Raw genomic sequence first — 21,504 nt, forward strand, 5'->3', positions numbered from 1 at the left:
AGCTACGTGCAATGAAACCTCTCCATTGACTGGGATCCTGTCAGCATTAAACACCAGATACATAAGAAAATTATTAAAATGTGTACAACCCTGCATTAAAAAAAAAAGGATTGAATGAATTTGAGTATATTCTGAACTCACCTTGAACCTGGGTTCAAAATTTACTCATGAAAGAAAACTTTCTGGCACAGTCCTTGAGTAACACCGGAAAAGGTCCGGGACACGGGCACCCCAGTGTCCGCAGCGTCCCACGTTAGTGCCACCACCTGGCGTCTCCGCGCAGAGCAGTCAGTCCACTAGCCCAGATCTCCCAACCAAACCCAAGTTAATACGACTAGTGGGATCGGATATACAAAGACAATTTCAAAAAAGTAAATTTTACTGGGTGGAGACCCTGACTAAAATCATTAAGAGCAATGCTTAATTTTCTTTTTTTTTTTTTTTTCATTTTTCTGAAGCTGGAAACAGGGAGAGACAGTCAGACAGACTCCCGCATGCGCCCGACCGGGATCCACCCGGCACGCCCACCATGAGGCGACGCTCTGCCCACCAGGGGGCGATGCTCTGCCCATCCTGGGCATCGCCATGTTGCGACCAGAGCCACTCTAGCACCTGAGGCAGAGGCCACAGAGCCATCCCCAGCGCCCGGGCCATTTTTGCTCCAATGGAGCCTCGGCTGCGGGAGGGGAAGAGAGAGACAGAGAGGAAAGCGCGGTGGAGGGGTGGAGAAGCAAATGGGCGCTTCTCCTGTGTGCCCTGGCCAGGAATCAAACCCGGGTCCTCCGCACACTAGGCCGACGCTCTACCGCTGAGCCAACCGGCCAGGGCTTAATTTTCAATAATTAAATATCTAATGCATTCTAATACTGAAATAAAGTCATTTTGTCATCAAATCTTGAATGTCACACCATTTCTCCTGTCTGAAGGACTCGGCTTTTATACTGAAAATGTTTATTCAATTTAAGACTGAGGGAAAAATAGTAATAAACACTGTCTTTTCATCCAGGCAACTGAAATCTAAACTGGCTTTTCAACTGAGTCTGAAAAGAACCGAATCTATAATTATTTCTTAAGGGAGGAAGTAACCCCAACAGCCTAAGATGCCATTTCCTTAGCAACTTTCTAGAATCTTTGACCCAACGTGACAACACTTCTAAAGTATAGGTATAGTCTCCCTCAAACCAAATTCCCAATCCCTTTAAAAATGAGTAACTTTGGTGAAGAACACCAGACATTGCAAGAAATGGAAATTCTGCAGGATTTTTTGAATAAATGAATACTGTAAAATTAACGGGTCATTTGGTCCACAAACCTAAAATATTTACTCTTAGCCTTTTATGGCAGAAACGTCTGCCGACCCTGGTCTAGGTTGGAGAATGCAGAGTGATAGAGGGAAGTGATTAACTGAAAGGTCAAGTGCACTGGGATCTGATCTAGCGGCCCCACGCAAAGAATGCAGGCCCTTCAGTGTGTCACCACCTCTTTCAACCCTGGTGGCCTCATTATAACATGAGGGGGTGGGACAAAATCAGTGGTCTCCAAACCTGGCTGCCCCTTTAGAATGACCTGCCATGCTAGTAAAAGATCTGAGCCTGAGTCCCACCCAGGTTAAGTGGAACAGAATCTCTAGGGTAGGGCCCTGGCACCGGTAACTTTCCAAAAAGCTCTTGGTATTTCTGAAGCAGTGAGAGCTGAAGTCCCCGGGATGAAATGATGAGTGGGTCTCCCTCTCTCTGAAAGAGATTATTTCTACAAATTACATATTTTGTAACATTCAAATTTTTCTTTAAGGACTGCAGCCTAAAAATAACATTCCCTCTAATATTATACTCCAAGTTTAAATTCATTCCACCTATTTTATATAATTAAAAACTACCAGCTCCAAGTTAAATCACTCTACAGCAAATATAGTCCAAATACAAATTTCTGTGTTTAAACACATCAAAATGCAATTAATGATAGAATTTTACAGCCTCGTGCAGGGACAGGCAATCTTTTTCTCTGTAAATATTATCTAGACAGTAAATATTCTAGATTTTGTGGGCCACATGGTCCCTGCTGCAACTACCGAAATCTATCATAGTGCCAAAGCACCAACAGACTGTACAAAAACGAGTGGGTGCAAATTTGTTCCTATAAAACTTAACACAGAAACAGGCAACACACTAGACTTCGCCTGTGGATTATAGTTTACTGACTCCTGCTTTAGTTTACACTATAAAATCCCATAAAACAGAAATTAGGCAAGAATTAGATAAACTAATTATAGTTGAAATTTAATACTTAAATCTTTCACTATAAAACAAGAGTTGAACACAAACTCTCTAGCAAATGTAAAAATTACCTTAATGCTTATAATCAATATGTTCAAAGCTATACTAAAGAGATTTATCATAATTAAGTATAAATATTCTTCAATGATCAGACAATAAAATATCCAAGATGCCTAATTAAAACAACTATATTTAATATTTTTAATTGCCTGAATTAGGTTTTACACAATTCTATTTTTTGGCCTGGTTTTCCTGCATACCTTTGGGAGACTTAAAAACCTAAGTTTAATTTAGTTCTCATTTATAGGGGTAGGCAGAAGGTTTACTGTTATGAATCTGCATGTCTTTTTCCGTATGAACAACTGTAAATCTCCGTTTGCCCATCTGTGTATCTAGATCACTTTCCATGTACGAGGGAACTATCAGTAGTATTTTTTACAGGCTCCCAGAATATGCTGGAATGATCAGTTACAAACAATGGAAGAAAACGTCTTGCATTTTCTGCAATTCTAAGTCACCTAAGAGGTAAGCTAATTACATCAGTAGGAGACAGCTTCGTATTAAAAAGACTTTTATACTACAAGTAATTACAGAATCATCTACTATAATTAATTTTACTTGCCGAATGGAAAACTGAAATGTTGACATACAATAAAATATTTATGCAAAAATATTTTACAATAAATAAAACAAGTGTTATTTCCCCAATAAATAAATACTACCTGCTGTGACAATGTATGACAAACGGAGGAAATGAAAGGAAGGATCAAAGTTTCATGAGCAGGCGACAGCTCACCCCAGGAGCAGCCCGCTGGGCCCTGCTCACCTGCATACTGGATGCCGTACTGCGGCTGCTGCGGCGCCTGCGGCTGCTGGGCGCCATACCCGGCCTGCTGCGGGTACTGCTGGTACATCTGACCTGAAGAGAAGAAAAGAGGCAGGTTTAATTCGACAGAAAATACTTCTCAGGCACATTTAATTCTCTACCCATCCAAACACATAAAAACCTTCCTGAGTAACAAAGACAAGAATGTTCGTTCTCGTTCAAGTGTCAATGAGGTAGAGAAGAATGAAAAATCTAACAAATGTTTTCAAACCCAAATGCCAACAAATATGTACTGCTCATGTTCAGTAAAAATCGAGTCAAAAATCAATTAAAAAAAAATCAGGGAAAGAGAGACACACCATTAATAGCTCCATGATGACCCCCAATGACTTCTGCAGCATACGGCAGCAGGTTGGTATCCTTTACATTCTTAGAAAGTGTAACTCCACAGTACACAAATGAGCAATGAATAAGCAAAAACCACGTAAGTGTGCATTCACTGTCTACTTCCCTCTCACACCCAAGAGGGGTGACCGTGCACCGATGGAACACTGCAGAAATGACAATGATGTTTCTGAGGACAGGTCACCAGAGAGGGGCATTCTCTGCCTTCCTCTTTTATCATTCACTCTGGTAAAAGGTGCCATGTCGTGAGGCTGCCCCAGCAGCTGATGAAACAGGTCAGGCAGAGAGGAATGAAGCCTCCTCCCTGGAAGTAGACCCCCCAGCCTGGGTCAAGCTGCAGATGACTGCAACCTCCCGAGAGACCCGGAGCCACACAGCACCCGGCCAGGCTACTCCCAGAGCCCTCCTGCTGAGACTGTATGAGATAATAAATGTTTCAAGTATCTATGTTTGGGGGTAAATTGTTATATAGCAATACATAATAATGAATAGTTCTGACTTGGAAACATGTAGGGGTGGCAACTACTAAAAAAAAAAAAGACTTAAGACATAATCAAATGAAAAATGTAAACCTTTTTATACTGCTAATTTGAACAAGCTGCCAATTGTAATAAGCTAATTATGACAAAATAAGGAAATTCAAATAGAGACTATAGTTGACCCTCGAACAAGGCAGGGTGCCATTCCCCCACACAAAAGTCAAAAACCCACATATAACTTTTGACTCCCCAAAAATCTGTGGTCCCTTGGTACCTGCAGGGATCAGTTGCAGGACCCCCTGCAGATAAAGAAATCTGCAGATGTTCCAGTTCCTTATATAAAGTGATACAGAACAATGCATACAGTACATTCCTGGCATCCCAGGGTTCCCAACCACACATGAGAAACACCGTCCTCCATCTGCAGTTGGTTGAATCTGCAGACACGGAACCAGGGGAAACAAGGGCTGACCGTACTGAAAACAACCCGCACTAAGGGGACCCATGCAAGTACGTCAAACGGGCTCGGGTCAACAACCGGATGTGCTGACATTAAGAACCATTCACGAGTCTTTTTCCACTCTGTTAGTTTAGTTTGTCCATTTGATTCCACATATAAGTCAAAGCATATGGTACAACTTTAGGCCCTGGCCAGTAGCTCAGTTGGTTCCAGCGTCGTCCTGATACACCAAGTTTGCGAGTTTGGTCCCCAGTCAGGGCACATATAAGAATCAATGAATGAATGCATAAATAAGTGGAACAACAAATCAATGTTTCCTTCTCTCCGCCTTCCTCCCTCAAAATATCAATGAAAAATATCATTTAGCCCTGGCTGGTTGGCTCAGCGGTAGAGCATCGGCCTGGCGTGCGGGGGACCCGGGTTCGATTCCTGGCCAGGGTACATAGGAGAAGCGCCCATTTGCTTCTCCACCCCCACTCCTTCCTCTCTGTCTCTCTCTTCCCCTCCCGCAGCCAAGGCTCCATTGGAGCAAAGATGGCCCGGGCGCTGGGGATGGCTCCTTGGCCTCTGCCCCAGGTGCTAGAGTGGCTCTGGTTGCGGCAGAGCGACGCCCCGGAGGGGCAGAGCATCGCCCCTGGTGGGCGTGCCCAGTGGATCCCGGTCGGGCGCACGCGGGAGTCTGTCTGACTGTCTCTCCCCGTTTCCAGCTTCAGAAAAATACAAAAAAAAAAAAAAAAAGAAAAATATCATTTAAACTTGCTGGTTGTAATACCAACATGGTGGTTATGTTACAAAAACATGGAAGTATTCATTCCCGTGCATAGTTCCCTCTCACCGAATAATTTACCTCCCATTATTATTTTGACATGCATAACAAAATATTTGAGTGAAACAACGTGTAGGATTTTATTTAAACACTTCATCAAATTTTTAAAAGTGGCCATGAGGGGAGTAAATGTATTCTATCTCTACATTTGTGTATATTTCAAAATTTTAAAAATAAAACCTATCTAGAAGTCTACTTAGCTTATCAATATGATTTTACAGATTTTAATTATATCCTCTCCACCTTTTTTGATTATCAAACAGCAATTCCTCCCGGTCCCTGATGGTTTTTAGTGCTCCTCTCCTGTATTTTCACCACTTGCATATACTTATGTCTTTTTGGCCAACTATTCAACTGTACCTAGTTTTCCAGTAAGAGGCACCTGATTTATCTGAAAAAAGATAGAATTATCCATTTTGTTTCTTTTCACGATGTTCAACATTTGGTCGATCCTTTTTACTGAACAACATAGTAACACTAAAACCACTGGGAAAGAAAACACAGGTCCCTTTCACGGAATTTAAGTAACAATTCAATTATTTATTTTATCTTAGATTATCTCATATTCTATTAAAAATGACTACTATGTTTATCAATTACTAGTAATAGATTTTTATGCTGAGCATTCTGCACGAATTATAAGCAGCAGTTCACCAAACTAACTGGTGATGTCAAGGACTTACTGCACATCACACATTAAAAAGTAATAATGAAGTAGCCTATAATTGAACTCAGGAATCTGTGAAAAACGAATATACTAATCTACAGTTGAATGAGCTCTCCAACATACAGTAGGCACTAGCCACACGACTATACTCTGTACCTGAAATGTGACTAGTCTTCATCATGATGTGCTGTGTTTGTTTGGAAGTGTTTCAAATCATACCCCAGATTTCCAGTATGCAGTATGAAGATGAAAGAATATAAAATGCTAGTAACTTTTAAATAATTACTACACGTTGATACACTGGATATACTGGACTTGATAGAATATATAATTAAAATAAATTTTACCTTTAAAAAAATTTTTTTTTGAACAAGGATAATGAAACATTTTAAATTTTATGTGCCTTCCATTGTATTCCTTTTGGACAGCACTCATCTAGAGTCACCTCAGGAACACTAATCTACTGACTGATGTCACATACTAATAACTATGCAATTTTTATATTGTATGTTTTAATGTAAATTAAAGAAAGGTAACAGCTTTAGCAAGGCATACAGTTAATGCCCCCCTAGAAGAATTCAATGCCATCCATCAGTGCCTTAGGAAAAGGGAACTAACTTGTTAAGTGTAAGGGTGAGAGAATTTTTGAAATCTCACTGTATATCTGTTTATATTTTTTAATTTTATCTAACTGAAAATAATTTTCAACTAAAACAAACCTGATAAGAGATATTGTTAGTGCAGCCTTAAATCCCATTCTTATATAAATGAATAGCAAAAATTATTTAGTACAATTATCCTTGCAACTGCCATTCTTTAAAGTATATACTGCTTAAAGGAAATTTAAAAAAAAAAAAGAAAAAATACCAGGTGTTACCAGTAGTTCATCTGATACGGACATTAAACTCTGATTACAGCCAAAATCTGCTTTTGCTTCCGTTTCCGCCCACTTCTGCTTCGATTCTAGCCTCCCAGTTCTGGCAGCTGCATCTTGGTGCAAAGGGAAGACGTGACTAAAGCTGGTTGAGAAGAGGCTTAGGCAGTAAGAAATTCTTCCCAAATGACTCACTAATCAGCAAAATGCCACCTAGTAGTCCCTATGACTAACATCCATCCGATGAGAAAACTCTACGAGTATCAGCAGAGCATAACTAGGAGTCTCTTACAAAAGTGCTCTGTTCATTTTGGGCTATAACTTTTTCTGTGTGTGACTGATAAACTCAAGTCACTTGCTCCTGTTGCTGAAAATACATCACGCTACCATAGGACCCTTGATACAAATAGTTAGAGCACCACCTAGTGTTTGTTTTAAAGTTGAATGTGTAGTTTTAAAGGTCCTCTCATGTACAGGCAATTTCACAGAACCAGCATATTAATATCTGGAACCCTAGAAATCAGTCACTATAATAGTTCCCACCCACTTATCCATGGGGAATATGTTCCAGGACCCCCCCCCCCCATGCAGACCTGAAACCACAGAGAGTACCCAACCCTCTGAAATGGCATGCCCATCTAATGCAATCGATTTTATAGATCAAACAAAATATATATGGTAATATATATACTTTTTTTCTACACAATACCTAAGATATAGTTTAACTTATAAATTAGTCACAATAAGAGATCAATAACATTAACTAATAAAAGAGAACAATTATAAGAATATACTAGAATGAAAGTTATGGGAATGACTTTGGTGCCATTATTAAGTCGAATAAGGGTTACTTAACACAAGCACTGTGATACCATAACAGTCTAACCAAGATGGCTACTATGTGACTGACAGGCAGGGAGCATGCACAGTGTGGGTACACTGGACAAAGGACAGACTCAGATCCGGGGCAGGATGACTCAAGATTTCATCACACTACTCAGAACAGTAATATGAAAGTATCACCTCAACGGGTCACCTCTGACCCTCAAGTCACCACTGACTAGTGACTGGTATAAATCCTTCCTGATCTTTCACCTTGTATTTTTTTGCATATAAACACTTAAGGTTTTCGTTTTCTTTTCAATAATCAGAAGCATACCTGACATTTTGTTCTATTTGTTTTTTTAACTCTCCCAAAATACCGTATCAGTAAATCAAATCTTTCCCAACTGTGTTCATAGCATGAATGCACTTGTGAGTGTTTACCATTGTAACAATGCCGCAGTGAGTATTTCTGCCCACACCCCTTCCTGCACATGTGTTCTAAGCTCTATTTTACCTTCACTCTGACCTGCTTGTGTCTGAGCTCCGGTATACGGCGGCTGCTGGGGCTGGACGCCCGGGGGGTGCGCTGCAGAGGAGGAGGAAGCAATGCTGTCTGGAGTTCCTGAGCGGTCTTCTGCAGGAGCGCTGGGCGGCCCTGGGCGGCACAAAAAGGCAGTTCAGTTTCTGATACAAGACTAGTCCCCAGCAAGCTCAACTGAAGCCTGGTTAAGGGAGATTAAAAATAAAAGGTGCTATACAATAAGCATACGCACAAATGCAGCATTTTACATTTAATATAGTATATACATTTTATTTTTCCTTTTGTTCCAGTCTCTTAAGAATCCAAAGCTGCAACCGGAAATCCTTCCCTATGAAATTTAAAGTGCTGTATTCCTGAGTTGTACCCACCCCCTGAAAAAACAACTCATCTCTGCAACACCAATGTCCTCCACCTTATGCAATCTATTCTGTAGATCAACCAAAAGAACTTCATTGTTCGATGGGTCTGCACTGCCCATAAATAAAGTTCAACCTTCTAGTTTAGTATTCAAGGATCCAAACACTATTTCTCACAATTCCTCTACCATGCCCCCTTAAGCTAAGTTAATCTATTCCCTATTCCCACAGTATTCCTACTATTTTTTCTGCCTCCCTTTCACTAACCACTATTCCCTCCACTGTCCCATTTTCACATATCTCATTATGTCTTTAAACTCAGTATAACTCCACAGTTTTAGTAAGTCTTCTTCACCCATAAATACTTCTATAGAGTACGTATACTTTTATCACAACCCTTACCAACTTCTACCTTGCATTTGAGACGATCCCATCTTCCCTCTTAAGACTACCAGCTCTTTGGCCAGGTTCCTTTGAGATTCTCTCCATCTGCCTCCCAGGGCCTAGCTCTCTTACCCATGCAGCCACTCCAATTCTTACAAAATCGTAAACAAGCAGTAAATGGAAAAAACTCATTCAAGTTCTAATATGGCCACAGTCAAAAAAACAATATTCAGGAGACAACTCTCAATACATTTACTCCTTTAAGTTCTTTTTGTTCGGACAACACAGAAGAGTGGTTAAAAGCACAGGTTTGGAGCCTAGGATCAAATCCTAGTACTGCCACTTCATAGCTGTGTAGCTCTGGGCATGTTACTTCATCTCATTCCCTGTCTCAGTTTCCTCATCTGTACAAAAGAAATAATTACTACTTCATAAGGTTCCTATAAGAATAAGTTATCAAGTGTTTAAAAAAGTGATTATTTAGCAGAGCTTAAGAAAGTTATTACCACTTATAAAGCTCCACGTAAGTACTAGCAGACTATTTCCCTGAGGGCAAACATCTGTCCTTTGAAGTGGGATATCCCAGAACTGAGTACTGCACAGTGGCAGGAACGCAGTGGCAGCTGACAGTCCAGGTCTGATGAAAACTTCAAATAGGATAATAGCAGGGGTAACAGAGATAATAGCAGGGGTAACATCAGTATGTTACCAAAGTAAAAACGGACGACTGCTCCCGTGTACCATTTCACTGACATCTACATAACATGTAGATACGTTCATATATACACCGGTCCTACAAGACAGTTATCCTTAGAAAAAGAAGCATTATTTTGACTCCTCTTTTCTCCCTTATACGCAGTCTATTAGTTAATGTAGCTCATCCTATCTCTGTAATACTTGAGTTTTTCACATCATACCTGAAACACTACAAAGTATGTGAACTGTATTAACCATAATATTTTGGTCTGGCATATAGCATATTCTAATAAAAAATTTTAAGCCAGATCTCATATATAACTATTTACTCCTCAAACATTTTTTTTAAAGTTTTAAATATTAAGTAGCTGTAATATTAACTCATTTCAGATGCTTTAAAAATGTGTTTTTCTGCTGTGTCACTTATCTGATGTCTTCTTTTGCCAAGAATATACATCGTACACAAACGTGTCTTTTCAGAATTTCACACAATTTTCATTAGTAAATAATCCCATAAAGTATCATAGAAAAATAGACTAAATCCTGCATTTTTAGTTACTGATAATGGAGAAGTTAACTGATCAGGTAAACCCTCCCACAGGTAACAACAAAAAGCCTGACCAAAATAGAAGAAAACAATTATCTCTGGAAGTTAATCAAATGTCAGCAGAAATCAGAAAAGAGTTTGCCCTCAGTGCAGTTACTACAATGGGTAAGAACCGCAAGCCCTGACCACTGCCGTTTGCCCTCAGTGCAGTTACTACAATGGTAAGAACCGCAAGCCCTGACCGCTGCCGTTTACCCTCAGTGCAGTTACTACAACGGGTAAGAACTGCAAGCCTGACCACTGCCGTTTACCCTCAGTGCAGTTACTACAATGGGTAAGAACTGCGAGCCCTGACCGCTGCCGTTTGCCCTCAGTGCAGTTACTAAAATGGGTAAGAACTGCGAGCCCTGACCACTGCCGTTTGCCCTCAGTGCAGTTACTACAATGGGTAAGAACCGCAAGCCCTGACCACTGCCGTTTGCCCTCAGTGCAGTTACTACAATGGGTAAGAACTGCAAGCCCTGACCGCTGCCGTTTGCCCTCAGTGCAGTTACCACAATGGGTAAGAACCGCAAGCCCTGCCCGCTGCCGTTTGCCCTCAGTGCAGTTACTACTGGGTAAGAACCACAAGCCCTGACCGCTGCCACTCCAACAGCAGAAAGCCAGTGCTTACTTCACGGCTGGCCACGCATCCGGAAATCTGAAAGGGGATATCTTTAACGTGACCCGCCAAAGAAGTGAGTCCCAAATCCCTAGCTGACCATGGGGTTAGGAGGTGGGTAGAAAGACATCCAAGAGGGCTCAGGAGAAAAGGAGCACCTGGAGCTAAGAGAAGTGGGCAGAGGTGTCAGCTGCTACATCCACGGGAAGGCAGGTGAGTAGTCTGAGTCCACACAAGTTAACTCCCTACTAGAGCAACATTAACAAAAAATCCTCAAAAGAACCTAAAAGAATTTCAAATCACTACAACATATTAACCATAATGTCCATTTTTCAATCAAAAACTGTCAGAAGGCATGCAAAAAAATAAGAAAATGTGTCCACAATCAGGAAAAAAAGGCAGGCAAAAGACACTCCAAATTGGCCTAGATGTTAGATATAGCAGACACACTTTAAAAGCAGTTATTATAGATATTTTGAAAGAACTATACAAAACTACATTTAATAAATTACAAGGAAATAGTCTTAATGAATGTAAAGGTAAGGAATCTCAACAGAAAAAATAAATTATAAAAAGAACCAAATGGAAATTCTAGAGCTAAAAGCACAATAAAAATTTACTAGAAAGGTTCAACAGCAGATTGGAAATGGCAGAAAGAATCAGTGAACTTGAAGAGAGATCAAAAAAAATCATCCAATCTGAAGAATAGAGAAAAAAATTAAAAAACGAATCTCAGAGACTAACAGGACAAATACTAAACTCTTTTTATATTTCTTTGTGGAACCCCAAAAGAGAGAAGGAAAAAAAAATGTTGAAAAAATGATGACAAAGATATAAAGGAAGAAATCACAGTACAGTTGTTGTTAGATTAAAAATATTCAGGTTAATCACTTACTATCCCACTTACTAAAATCGCCTTCTTAGCAGGAAATATCTATCGTCTAAAAATCAATTATTTAGTTGCTAATGGTTATTCTTGAGGATCTGATCTGCATGAAGAAGTGTACAAATCACTGAAAAATAAACTACTCAGATGGGAGCGCAGAGAGTATCAATTCTTGCTATCACGCAGCTCAGAGTATCGCGCTTAGACTGCCTAGATCCGAATTCCGCCTCTGCCTCCTACTGCCTCTAGTGCCTGGGAAAGCCACTGAACCTGTCAGCCTGTATCCTCATCTGTGCGATGGAGAAAGAACAAATCATCTTTCACAGAGTAACTACAAGAAATAACCCTCGCCAGGTGAATGGTGTCGCTGTGAGCCCAGCAATGACGTTCACTGTGTTGTAGCAGACTGCGCAGTTCCTGAGTGTGTCAACCCAGTCTATGAACCAGAACAATGTTGTCCTGTCTGCAAAAATGGCCGAAGGAGCAGTCCCCATCAGTGCCTACGCTATTCCTGGCAGAGGAGGGAAGAAGCGATGGTGGCCGAGCAACTGAGGAGCTGCCAGCCTAGAACAACAGTGCATCAGAGATTTACCGACTCAGTAGTGTGAGCCTAAGAAGTACTGTCTGTGTGAAACACAAGGAACAACCAGAGCCCCAAGGTGGTTGGTGGCTCTCACAGGTTCTGCTCACATGGGGGCTTATCAATTCCATTTACGTTTCACTGGTCAAAGCAAGTCACCTGGGCAAATCTGTGTCACCTGGGCAGGGAAACAGAATTGTTTTACAAGGACAGGGAGACAAATAATTCAGAAAGATATTAAAATTTATCTTAAATTATAGTCTTCATGAGAAATGCACCCACATATGTGTATCTTAACATTTCTGAAATTATACGAGCTTAGGTTAGATTAGGCTATCCCTCTCTAAGAAAGCCCATCACAATGTAAGACTGTCTCAAAGAAGAACTTTACAGCATCTGAGAGGCATGATTAAATGACTCATTTAATAAGTATTATTCCTATTAACCCATATATTTTTTGATTAGGCAGCCATCTTTGTGCAAACAAAGAAAACCTAACCCCATGTTAACAAAATCCGAAGGAAAACTATTCCATATGTAATTGGAAAATCTCAGAATAGGTATAGTTTTATGCACAGCCAGGCTCACAGGTCCATAAATATCTGAAAGATCCTGTCTCTTTGCCATGTCAATCTGATCTATTCCCTTCATTCTTAGTCATGCTTCCCACCCTCATCAATTTTTGTGGTGAGGACGGCACTGACACTAGTGTATTCAACCAACCCAGCAACTACAGTGAAAAAGGGAATGTCTTTCTAAAACCCTTGGCAAAATTTCCAAGAAGGATCCATTTGGTTCAGCGTTCGTCATGTGTCCACCTCTGAAACCAGAAAACAGAGTTCTGAAGGCAGGCCTTAGTCCCCTGTCCATCTAAGCAACTAGAGCAGGATCCCCAAACTGCGGCCCCCTGAGGCCATTTATCTGACCCCCGCCGCACTTCCGGAAGGGGCACCTCTTTCATTGGTGGTCAGTGAGAGGCGCACAGGATGCAGATGTGCTCCTGGAGTACTGTATGTGGCAGCGCCACAAAGCACAGCGTCACTCACATACAATACTACTTCCGGTGACGCGGGATGCACGTATCACGGCTACGGAAGTGCGTCATATCACTTGTTCCGGCTAGCAGTGACAAATATAGAACCAGATATTGACCATCTCATTAGCCAAAAAAAGTTTGGGGACCCCTGAACTAGAGGCTGGGGGTAGATGGTCTCCCAGACCTCATAGAATGAATAGGATTGTTCTAGTGATGACAAGGGGGTTGCTAATACTTCACCTGAAAATATGTCTAAGGTGAAGTTATTTCTTATCCTATTCACCATGTATCAGCTGTTTCTTTCATTCTGTCTCCACAATGAATCAGTCTAATACCACCAGCTCCTGCTAAGCCAAAGAACTAACATTCCGTCAAATTCTATAATTTTATTTCTAATTTTATAAAGTTCTAAAGGAAATCAGTAGAGTGGTGTACTGTACTTTGCTATAGTCATTACATTTTATGCTCAACACATCTTCTGTATCCTCACCCATCCATGAGGAAACCACAGTAGTCTTATTTACCACAACCTTATTCCCATATGAACAGGGAATATTGTAAACTGCTTATCTAAGGTTTTTTTCTTGCTACAAATGCCTTCAATTATTTATCTAGTCCTAGGTGTAATGAAATATTATAATTCATTCTCATTGACATGAAATAAAGTACTTCTTAATTAGGAAGAAAAATTCATATAAAAGCACTTTCTACACTAAAGCAATTTAACCAGAAATCTAGATTTAAGTTTAAAATTTCTGATTTCAGATCAGAAGACAGACTAAGACATCAAATATAATTTAAACCCTGAAGCAAATATGAAATACTATTAAATGGTTCAGCTTTTTTAAAAAAAGGTTCGATTTGTACTTTTGATAAAATTTACCTACACCGAACAGTGGTAACCCTATGAAGAGGAGTGTTCTACTAACCGGGAGCGGGAGTGAGCAAGCCTCCCAGGGTGCTGGCAATCACCTACATCTTAATCTGCTTGTGTTTTAAACAGGGGCATACATACATAAGATTTACTTAACCTTAGTATTTGTTCACCTCACTATATCCAAATAGCCATCCCTTAGAGAAGGCAAGGGAGGGAAGGAAAGAGAGAGCAAATGAAGGGCGGGACAAAAGAACTGCCTTACCTGAAACCTGATCATCTGTTAAGCCAAACGCTGACATGACATTTTTATTGATCTCATCTTGGTTTTTTAGAGGATCAAAGGCTGACATACTTGCTGCCATAACCTGAGTAGACTGTTTTCCAGAAGAATCAGAAGCAGCAGGCTTTTCTTCCCTACCATCCACAGTGTCTGTAAGAGGAAAAAAACAAAAACTCACCAAAACACAGAAGACCAGGAAATCCAGGGTACGGCAAAGGCAGGTTTACAGTGATGGGTACACCAGACAGTTTACTCGTGCTTTATTATTTATTAATTATTGCACTACTCTCCATATAAACAACTGGAATGTTAAAAGTAAGTACTTCTGAATGCGGGATTATGGATAACACTCCTTTCTTCTTCAGATTTCTTTATATTTTTATTTTTTAAATTAGAAAAAAAGCCAAAAAAAACCCCCAAAAACCCACAAGATAAATAACAGCTTTTTCAAACAACTTTATCAACATCCTTCCCTAAGAATTATTAGATGAGAAAAAAAAAATACAAGCTCCTTAACATAAACTTTTTTTCATTTTTGAGCCCCAAGACCTGTATCCTGACATCAGATACATACTAGACACTTGCTTTACTTTGTAAAAGAAGATATCAATTAAAGTTACTACTATCAACTTTTATGTTTTATTTACACTTCTCTATTGGTCTATTACTAAATTACATGAAAACCTTATGCCAACGAAAACACTAAACACATTTTTAACTTGCTACTTCTTTGTTTGAAATACTTCTTACTTATTTAAATCCTTCAAGATGGTATGTGTCTGGGATTTACTCAAAATAACAGGGAGGTGTGGGAATGTGTGGGAGATGCTGACTGCAACTTGACAACTGTTAAAGCTGGGTGTTGGTCCATGAGAGTCATTACAGTATTATGTCTACTTTTGTATATGTTTATGTTTTTCCATAATAAAATAGTTTTAAAATAAATAAAATTTTAAACATTATCAGCAGGGTAAATTTAAAACTATGCTGTTCTTCTAAGGATACTAAGGTACTCAACAGGCATTTATACTACTACTTAGTAGAAGAAAAAGGATTCAACAATAACCTACAATTAAAAAAAAAAGTACCTGAGGCCAAGACAAAATGATAGCAAAAACAAACCATAAAATAAAAATACTGCTAACCATTTACTCAACAGATTATTATCAATTTTTTTTGTTACCAAGGAAGTAAATGAACATCAGTTATTAGACCACCTTTTTAATCAAGAAAAACTTGGTCTTGTGAAATAAACATAAGTACTAAGGGAATTACAAACACACATGGGCCTACAGCTCTCATTCATTTCTATTATTCCACTGGTTACACTAATATTTCCTAAAATTCTGGAAACTCCTATAAACACTCCTTTAAAATAAGTCTACCAGTTATCCATCTCCCCCACCAATATTCCTTTCTCTAACTTCAAGGCTACATCCCAAAAGCACATCATATCAATCTTACAAATTATTCCTCCTCACACTACCACCTTCCACCACCTATGCACCCTTCCACTTACTGCAAACTAAATCCATTAGAAAACACAGTATATGCCCACCCACCTACTGGTCACTCCAATAACTGCTAGCGCTCCTGTAAGAAGTCAAGCCAGTATTTAAGGCAGCCTACACATTATCTGCCTCAGAGGAAACAAGGATCCAAGAAACACTACAGAGGTAGAGCACTGAAAACCACAGCAGCTGCACATTTCTGGGTTAGGACAAGCCACATGGTTCTACTGAGTATGACAGAACACTGACAGTTTTCTGGTTGAGATTTTTCAATTTCTGATATAGCTTTTTTGGCTTATTTTATGCTATTTTTCTTGAGAAGATGATTAAACCAGGATATGTATGAAGAGCTTACAAACGTAGGAAATTTCATACAGGGCAGGTGATCAAGAGGGAAGTGATCTCACTAAGCACAGGAGAGGAAACAAAAAATAAATTGCAACCATCTCTAAAACTGAAGCACAGAACATACTATTCTCAGATAACAATGACTATAGGATGGCCACACAAAGAAAATAATGTAATATAATTTCCAAAATGCAGAGAATAAACCAATTTCATCTTTTACATTAACACAGGTGAGAAGAAAACATGGAAATAAAAACTAATCAGCCTGACCAGGCGGTGGCGCAGTGAATAGAACATCGAACTGGGATGCGGAGGACCCAGGTTCGAGACCCCGAGGTTGCCAGCTTGAGCGCAGGCTCATCTGGTTTGAGCAAAGCTCACCAGCTTAGACTCCAGGTCGCTGGCTTGAGCAAGGGGTTACTCAGTCTGCTGTAGCTCCACAGTCAAGGCACATATGAGAAAGCACGAACAACTAAGGTGTCGCAACGAAAAATCATTATGATTGATGTTTCTCATCTCTCCATTCCTATCTGTCTGTCCCTATCTATCCCTCTCTCTCTGTCTTTGTAAAAAAAAGAAAAAGAAAAAAAGAAATGTACAATTGAAATCTATTAACCAATGTCACCTGAATATATTTAATTAAAAAAAAAATTAATCAAGAAAAGTAGTCGATACAGAGGTGAGAAATGAGACCAAAAAGGTTGCAGAACAGAGCCTACTCTGAGTCATTTCTGCACAGTACTGACTACCCTTATTGAATTTTTATCTAAGTTACAATTTATTCTGCAGGTGGTTAAATCCCCTGAAATTATATATCACTCAACAAATATTGTTGTGTCAGCATTTATGAATTCTCCTTGGAAAATAGTCAAAAGTTTTCTTCAGATCCTTGACCTAAATTGGAGCTTTAGTTTGGAGACAGAAATCAAAACAGGCAATTTGCTTTCACCTAAAATATAATGTTTCATCATAAAAAGGCCAGAGATCTCAACATAGTATTTCAGCAAATCTCTAATATGCACTGAAATACAGAGATAGAATTACAAATTACTAATAGGTTACCAAATATTATTGAGCATCAACCAGTAACACATTACCACATAGCTGGGGAAAAAAGAAAAAGAGGAAAACTATGAAAAAAGCATCTTTATTTAAACGGGGCCAAATAAAATATATCAGAACCTGAAGGTTGCAAGATATTATACTTTTCCACAAAATCATCTTCAATTAAGCCTTTTATATACAGTCACCCAGAACTCAGTAACAGTTTTAAGTTATATGCAAACACAAAAATTTTTCTAAAAAGGTTCTACTTTCAAGTCATAACATATACTTAAATTTCAGTCTACATTTTAAAATATATTTGGTCCCAAAATTATATGTCAGTTCCAAATTTACCGATAGATCGTGCTTCATCTTAATATATCATCTGTAAAATGGAAAACAAATTTTTCTTTACATTTATAATGATTAAAAATTGTGTTTAAGATAAACTTTACAATACACCATTTGAATATATTATCTAAACTATTTTACTTGAAAGTACTTCATCTACCAATTGAAATAAAATGATTTCAATTTCTAAGGTTCATTAATTAACTATTACACTGAAAAGGGTTCAAGAGTCAAAAGGGTTTGAAAACTGACCTCTGTCCCAAACCAGGGGTCTAAGAGAGGCTGTAAAAGAATCATCCAGAGAGCACTGTAAAAATGGGATTCCTGTGTCATGGTAAGAGCTAGGAACTGGTATAATCAAATCTCCCAGGAATCCTGAAAAGCCAGGCTTGGCAATGCACACATGAACACTAGCAGAGGCAAGACTAGTGTGACACTGAGTGCCATTCTACTCCTACTAAAGAGTTTTTAGAAATCTGCACAAAGATGGAAGGATAAGTTAGACAAACATGGATTCACAGGCTACCATTTTCAGGAATACTAGTGGAAGGTCCTGGTTCTCCAGGTGGTTCCAAGCTGTCCAATAAGCGGTTCACTTTATTTCGAAGTTCTATGAGTTCTTGACGGAGATACTTCACCTGACTTGATTCAAGAGGTCTTGGTTGGCCATTAACTGAAATAAAATAATTAATTTGCATAAAATCAGGAAATATTTTTGAATAAGTGAATCAACAGAATAATATGTAATAAAAAGGATAATTTCTTTAAAAAGTGAAACAAAATCAAACAAGATTCCTACTGATGTCATATGAATAGTACTCTTTTGAAGGAAGAATTTTATACTACTAATTTGTCTTTTGGAAAAAAGAAATATTCATCAGTCTTTACTGATAACCATACTGTTTTAAAAGGTTTATTAGAAGAATTTAACTACAGTAAATTAAAAACTTTAATAGTTTTATCGAAATTACATACCATCAAAATCTCATTTTTTTCCACCCTATTCTTTTATATTCTTGAAACAATATACTAAACACCTTATTCTATACATAAATGTTAAAAGGTACATGACTAATAAATGGGTCTTTTATCCCTCTTGCCTACTTTTGACCTAAAAATAAAAAAGCTACCTAAAATAACTGACCTAAAAAGCAAGCCATTAAAAATATGAAGAATTCATGAATCCACACCCCCACTGTTCTTGAACATGAGTGAGCTGCTTATACACATATTTCTTTTTCAATAAACAGAGTATACATATTTTTTCCTCATGATTTTCTCAATTACTTTTCTGTTCTTTAGATTACTTTATTGTAAGAATACAGTATACATCTATGTAACACAGAGAATACATTTACTGACACTTCCAGTCAACAGTAGGCTATTAGTAAAGCTTTTGGGCAGTCAAAGGTTATATGCAGATTTTTGAGTGCACAGGAGATTGAATACCCTAACCACAGCATCGTTCAAGTCAACTATACTTCCAAAAACAGTATGTAAGCAACAAAAAGTTAGGGACTATTCAATAATCACTGGATTTTTAATATTTAGGGTAACTGGGTAGATGGGGAATTTTAAACATGACTATTTTCTTTTAATCATATATATATGAATATAATTATATATAATTAAGCTTTAATAATTCAAAAATTCTGATATAGATGAAAACTTATTTAATTCTGAGTTTTAAAGGAAAAATCTCAAAGTCTTTAATAAAAATACAATGAATAAAATAGTAAATTTATTAGAAAGTTTACCACTTACCAAATAATGTTAGTTTCAGTATTCTACTACACTGAATTGCAAAGGAAAGGTCAGAACTATCAAAAATTGTTATAAGATCTCCATCTGGACAAAAAAAAAAAAGAAAGAAAATGACTTTCAGATTTCTATCAGTAGTAAACTAGGATACACATTAAATTAAAACCACAGACCCAGATTGCAAGCATAATTAGAATCTCCCATAAAAACCTTAAACATTAAGAAATCTAGGAAAGATGTACTTTTACAAAAAAATACTAAATTAATTTTACTTATTACTTTTATGACATGGTATTTACCATAAGAAGAACCAAAATATAGCTAACATTAATGCATTAAGTCATCTTTTACCAGGAGATGCATGGTAGCAACCTGACAAATTACTGGTTTAGAGTAACATCTTTCCATTCTAGAAAATTTAAATATATATATTCATCCCAAGTTAAAGTAATAAAGATTCTCAAGGTTCAAATTTTAATTCTTAAAGTACAGTGAACACCACTGATGGCAATGGCAGGGGAGCCACAGAGAACAGGAACCAAGAACACTGCAAAAACCATGTCTGCAGAATCAACGGATCTTTCAGGTCACTGACCATTTTAAGAAGAAAATGATCAACTCACTCCACCAAAATATTCATATACACCAGATTCTGAAATCCTCTAGACCCCAAAGATAAAAAATACAGTAATTAAAGTATCAATTGCCTGTTTCAAAAGCTTTCAAAGGGCTAGGGGAAAATGTTCTCTAGAGAAAGCAGGACGGAAAAGCAGCCCCAGGCAGGCGCTGGGCAGGGGCCTCTGCGGACATCGTCAGGGGCAGAGCTGGGCTGGGCAGGGGCCTCTGCGGGCATCGTCAGGGGCAGAGCTGGGCCGGGCAGGGGCCTCTGCGGGCATGGTCAGGGGCAGAGCTGGGCCGGGCAGGGGCCTCTGCGGGCATCGTCAGGGGCAGAGCTGGGCCGGGCAGGGGCCTCTGCGGGCATCGTCAGGGGCAGAGCTGGGCCGGGCAGGGGCCTCTGCGGGCATCGTCAGGGGCAGAGCTGGGCCGGGCAGGGGCCTCTGCGGGCATGGTCAGGGGCAGAGCCGGGCCGGGCAGGGGCCTCTGCGGGCATGGTCAGGGGCAGAGCCGGGCTGGGCAGGGGCCTCTGCGGGCATCGTCAGGGGCAGAGCCGGGCTGGGCAGGGGCCTCTGTGGGCATCATCAGGGGCAGAGCTGGGCTGGGCAGGGGCCTCTGTGGGCATCGTCAGGGGCAGAGCTGGGCTGGGCAGGGGCCTCTGTGGGCATCGTCAGGGGCAGAGCTGGGCTGGGCAGGGGCCTCTGTGGGCATCGTCAGGGGCAGAGCTGGGCCGGGCAGGGGCCTCTGCGGGCATCGTCAGGGGCAGAGCTGGGCTGGGCAGGGGCCTCTGCGGGCATCGTCAGGGGCAGAGCTGGGCTGGGCAGGGGCCTCTGCGGGCATCGTCAGGGGCAGAGCTGGGCCGGGCAGGGGCCTCTGCGGGCATCGTCAGGGGCAGAGCTGGGCCGGGCAGGGGCCTCTGCGGGCATCGTCAGGGGCAGAGCTGGGCCGGGCAGGGGCCTCTGCGGGCATCGTCAGGGGCAGAGCTGGGCCGGGCAGGGGCCTCTGCGGGCATGGTCAGGGGCAGAGCCGGGCCGGGCAGGGGCCTCTGCGGGCATGGTCAGGGGCAGAGCCGGGCTGGGCAGGGGCCTCTGCGGGCATCGTCAGGGGCAGAGCCGGGCTGGGCAGGGGCCTCTGTGGGCATCATCAGGGGCAGAGCTGGGCTGGGCAGGGGCCTCTGTGGGCATCGTCAGGGGCAGAGCTGGGCTGGGCAGGGGCCTCTGTGGGCATCGTCAGGGGCAGAGCTGGGCTGGGCAGGGGCCTCTGTGGGCATCGTCAGGGGCAGAGCTGGGCCGGGCAGGGGCCTCTGCGGGCATCGTCAGGGGCAGAGCTGGGCTGGGCAGGGGCCTCTGCGGGCATCGTCAGGGGCAGAGCTGGGCCGGGCAGGGGCCTCTGCGG

At 40.5% G+C, this 21,504-nt stretch overlaps 1 protein-coding gene across 6 annotated transcripts in view; it reads right to left on the minus strand.

Annotated features, from left to right (window-relative positions):
* TFG (trafficking from ER to golgi regulator) overlaps positions 1 to 21,504 on the minus strand; it is a 29,684-nt gene that overhangs the window by 1,569 nt on the left and 6,611 nt on the right. For 4 of the 6 annotated variants that reach the window (XM_066348020.1, XM_066348019.1, XM_066348018.1 and 1 more), the window contains 5 exons: positions 19,498 to 19,581; positions 18,260 to 18,406; positions 14,462 to 14,629; positions 8,150 to 8,290; positions 3,100 to 3,192 (listed from right to left, as the gene is read on the minus strand). In XM_066348020.1, the coding sequence (XP_066204117.1) occupies positions 3,100 to 3,192; positions 8,150 to 8,290; positions 14,462 to 14,629; positions 18,260 to 18,406; positions 19,498 to 19,581 (633 nt within the window). The remainder of the gene's footprint in view (positions 1 to 3,099; positions 3,193 to 8,149; positions 8,291 to 14,461; positions 14,630 to 18,259; positions 18,407 to 19,497; positions 19,582 to 21,504) is intronic. The other 2 variants (XM_066348022.1, XM_066348021.1) reach the window with 1 other exon arrangement.

This window comes from Saccopteryx leptura, chromosome 8 (genome assembly GCF_036850995.1).
Source record: "Saccopteryx leptura isolate mSacLep1 chromosome 8, mSacLep1_pri_phased_curated, whole genome shotgun sequence".
In the NCBI taxonomy this organism is placed as follows: Eukaryota; Metazoa; Chordata; class Mammalia; order Chiroptera; family Emballonuridae; genus Saccopteryx; species Saccopteryx leptura.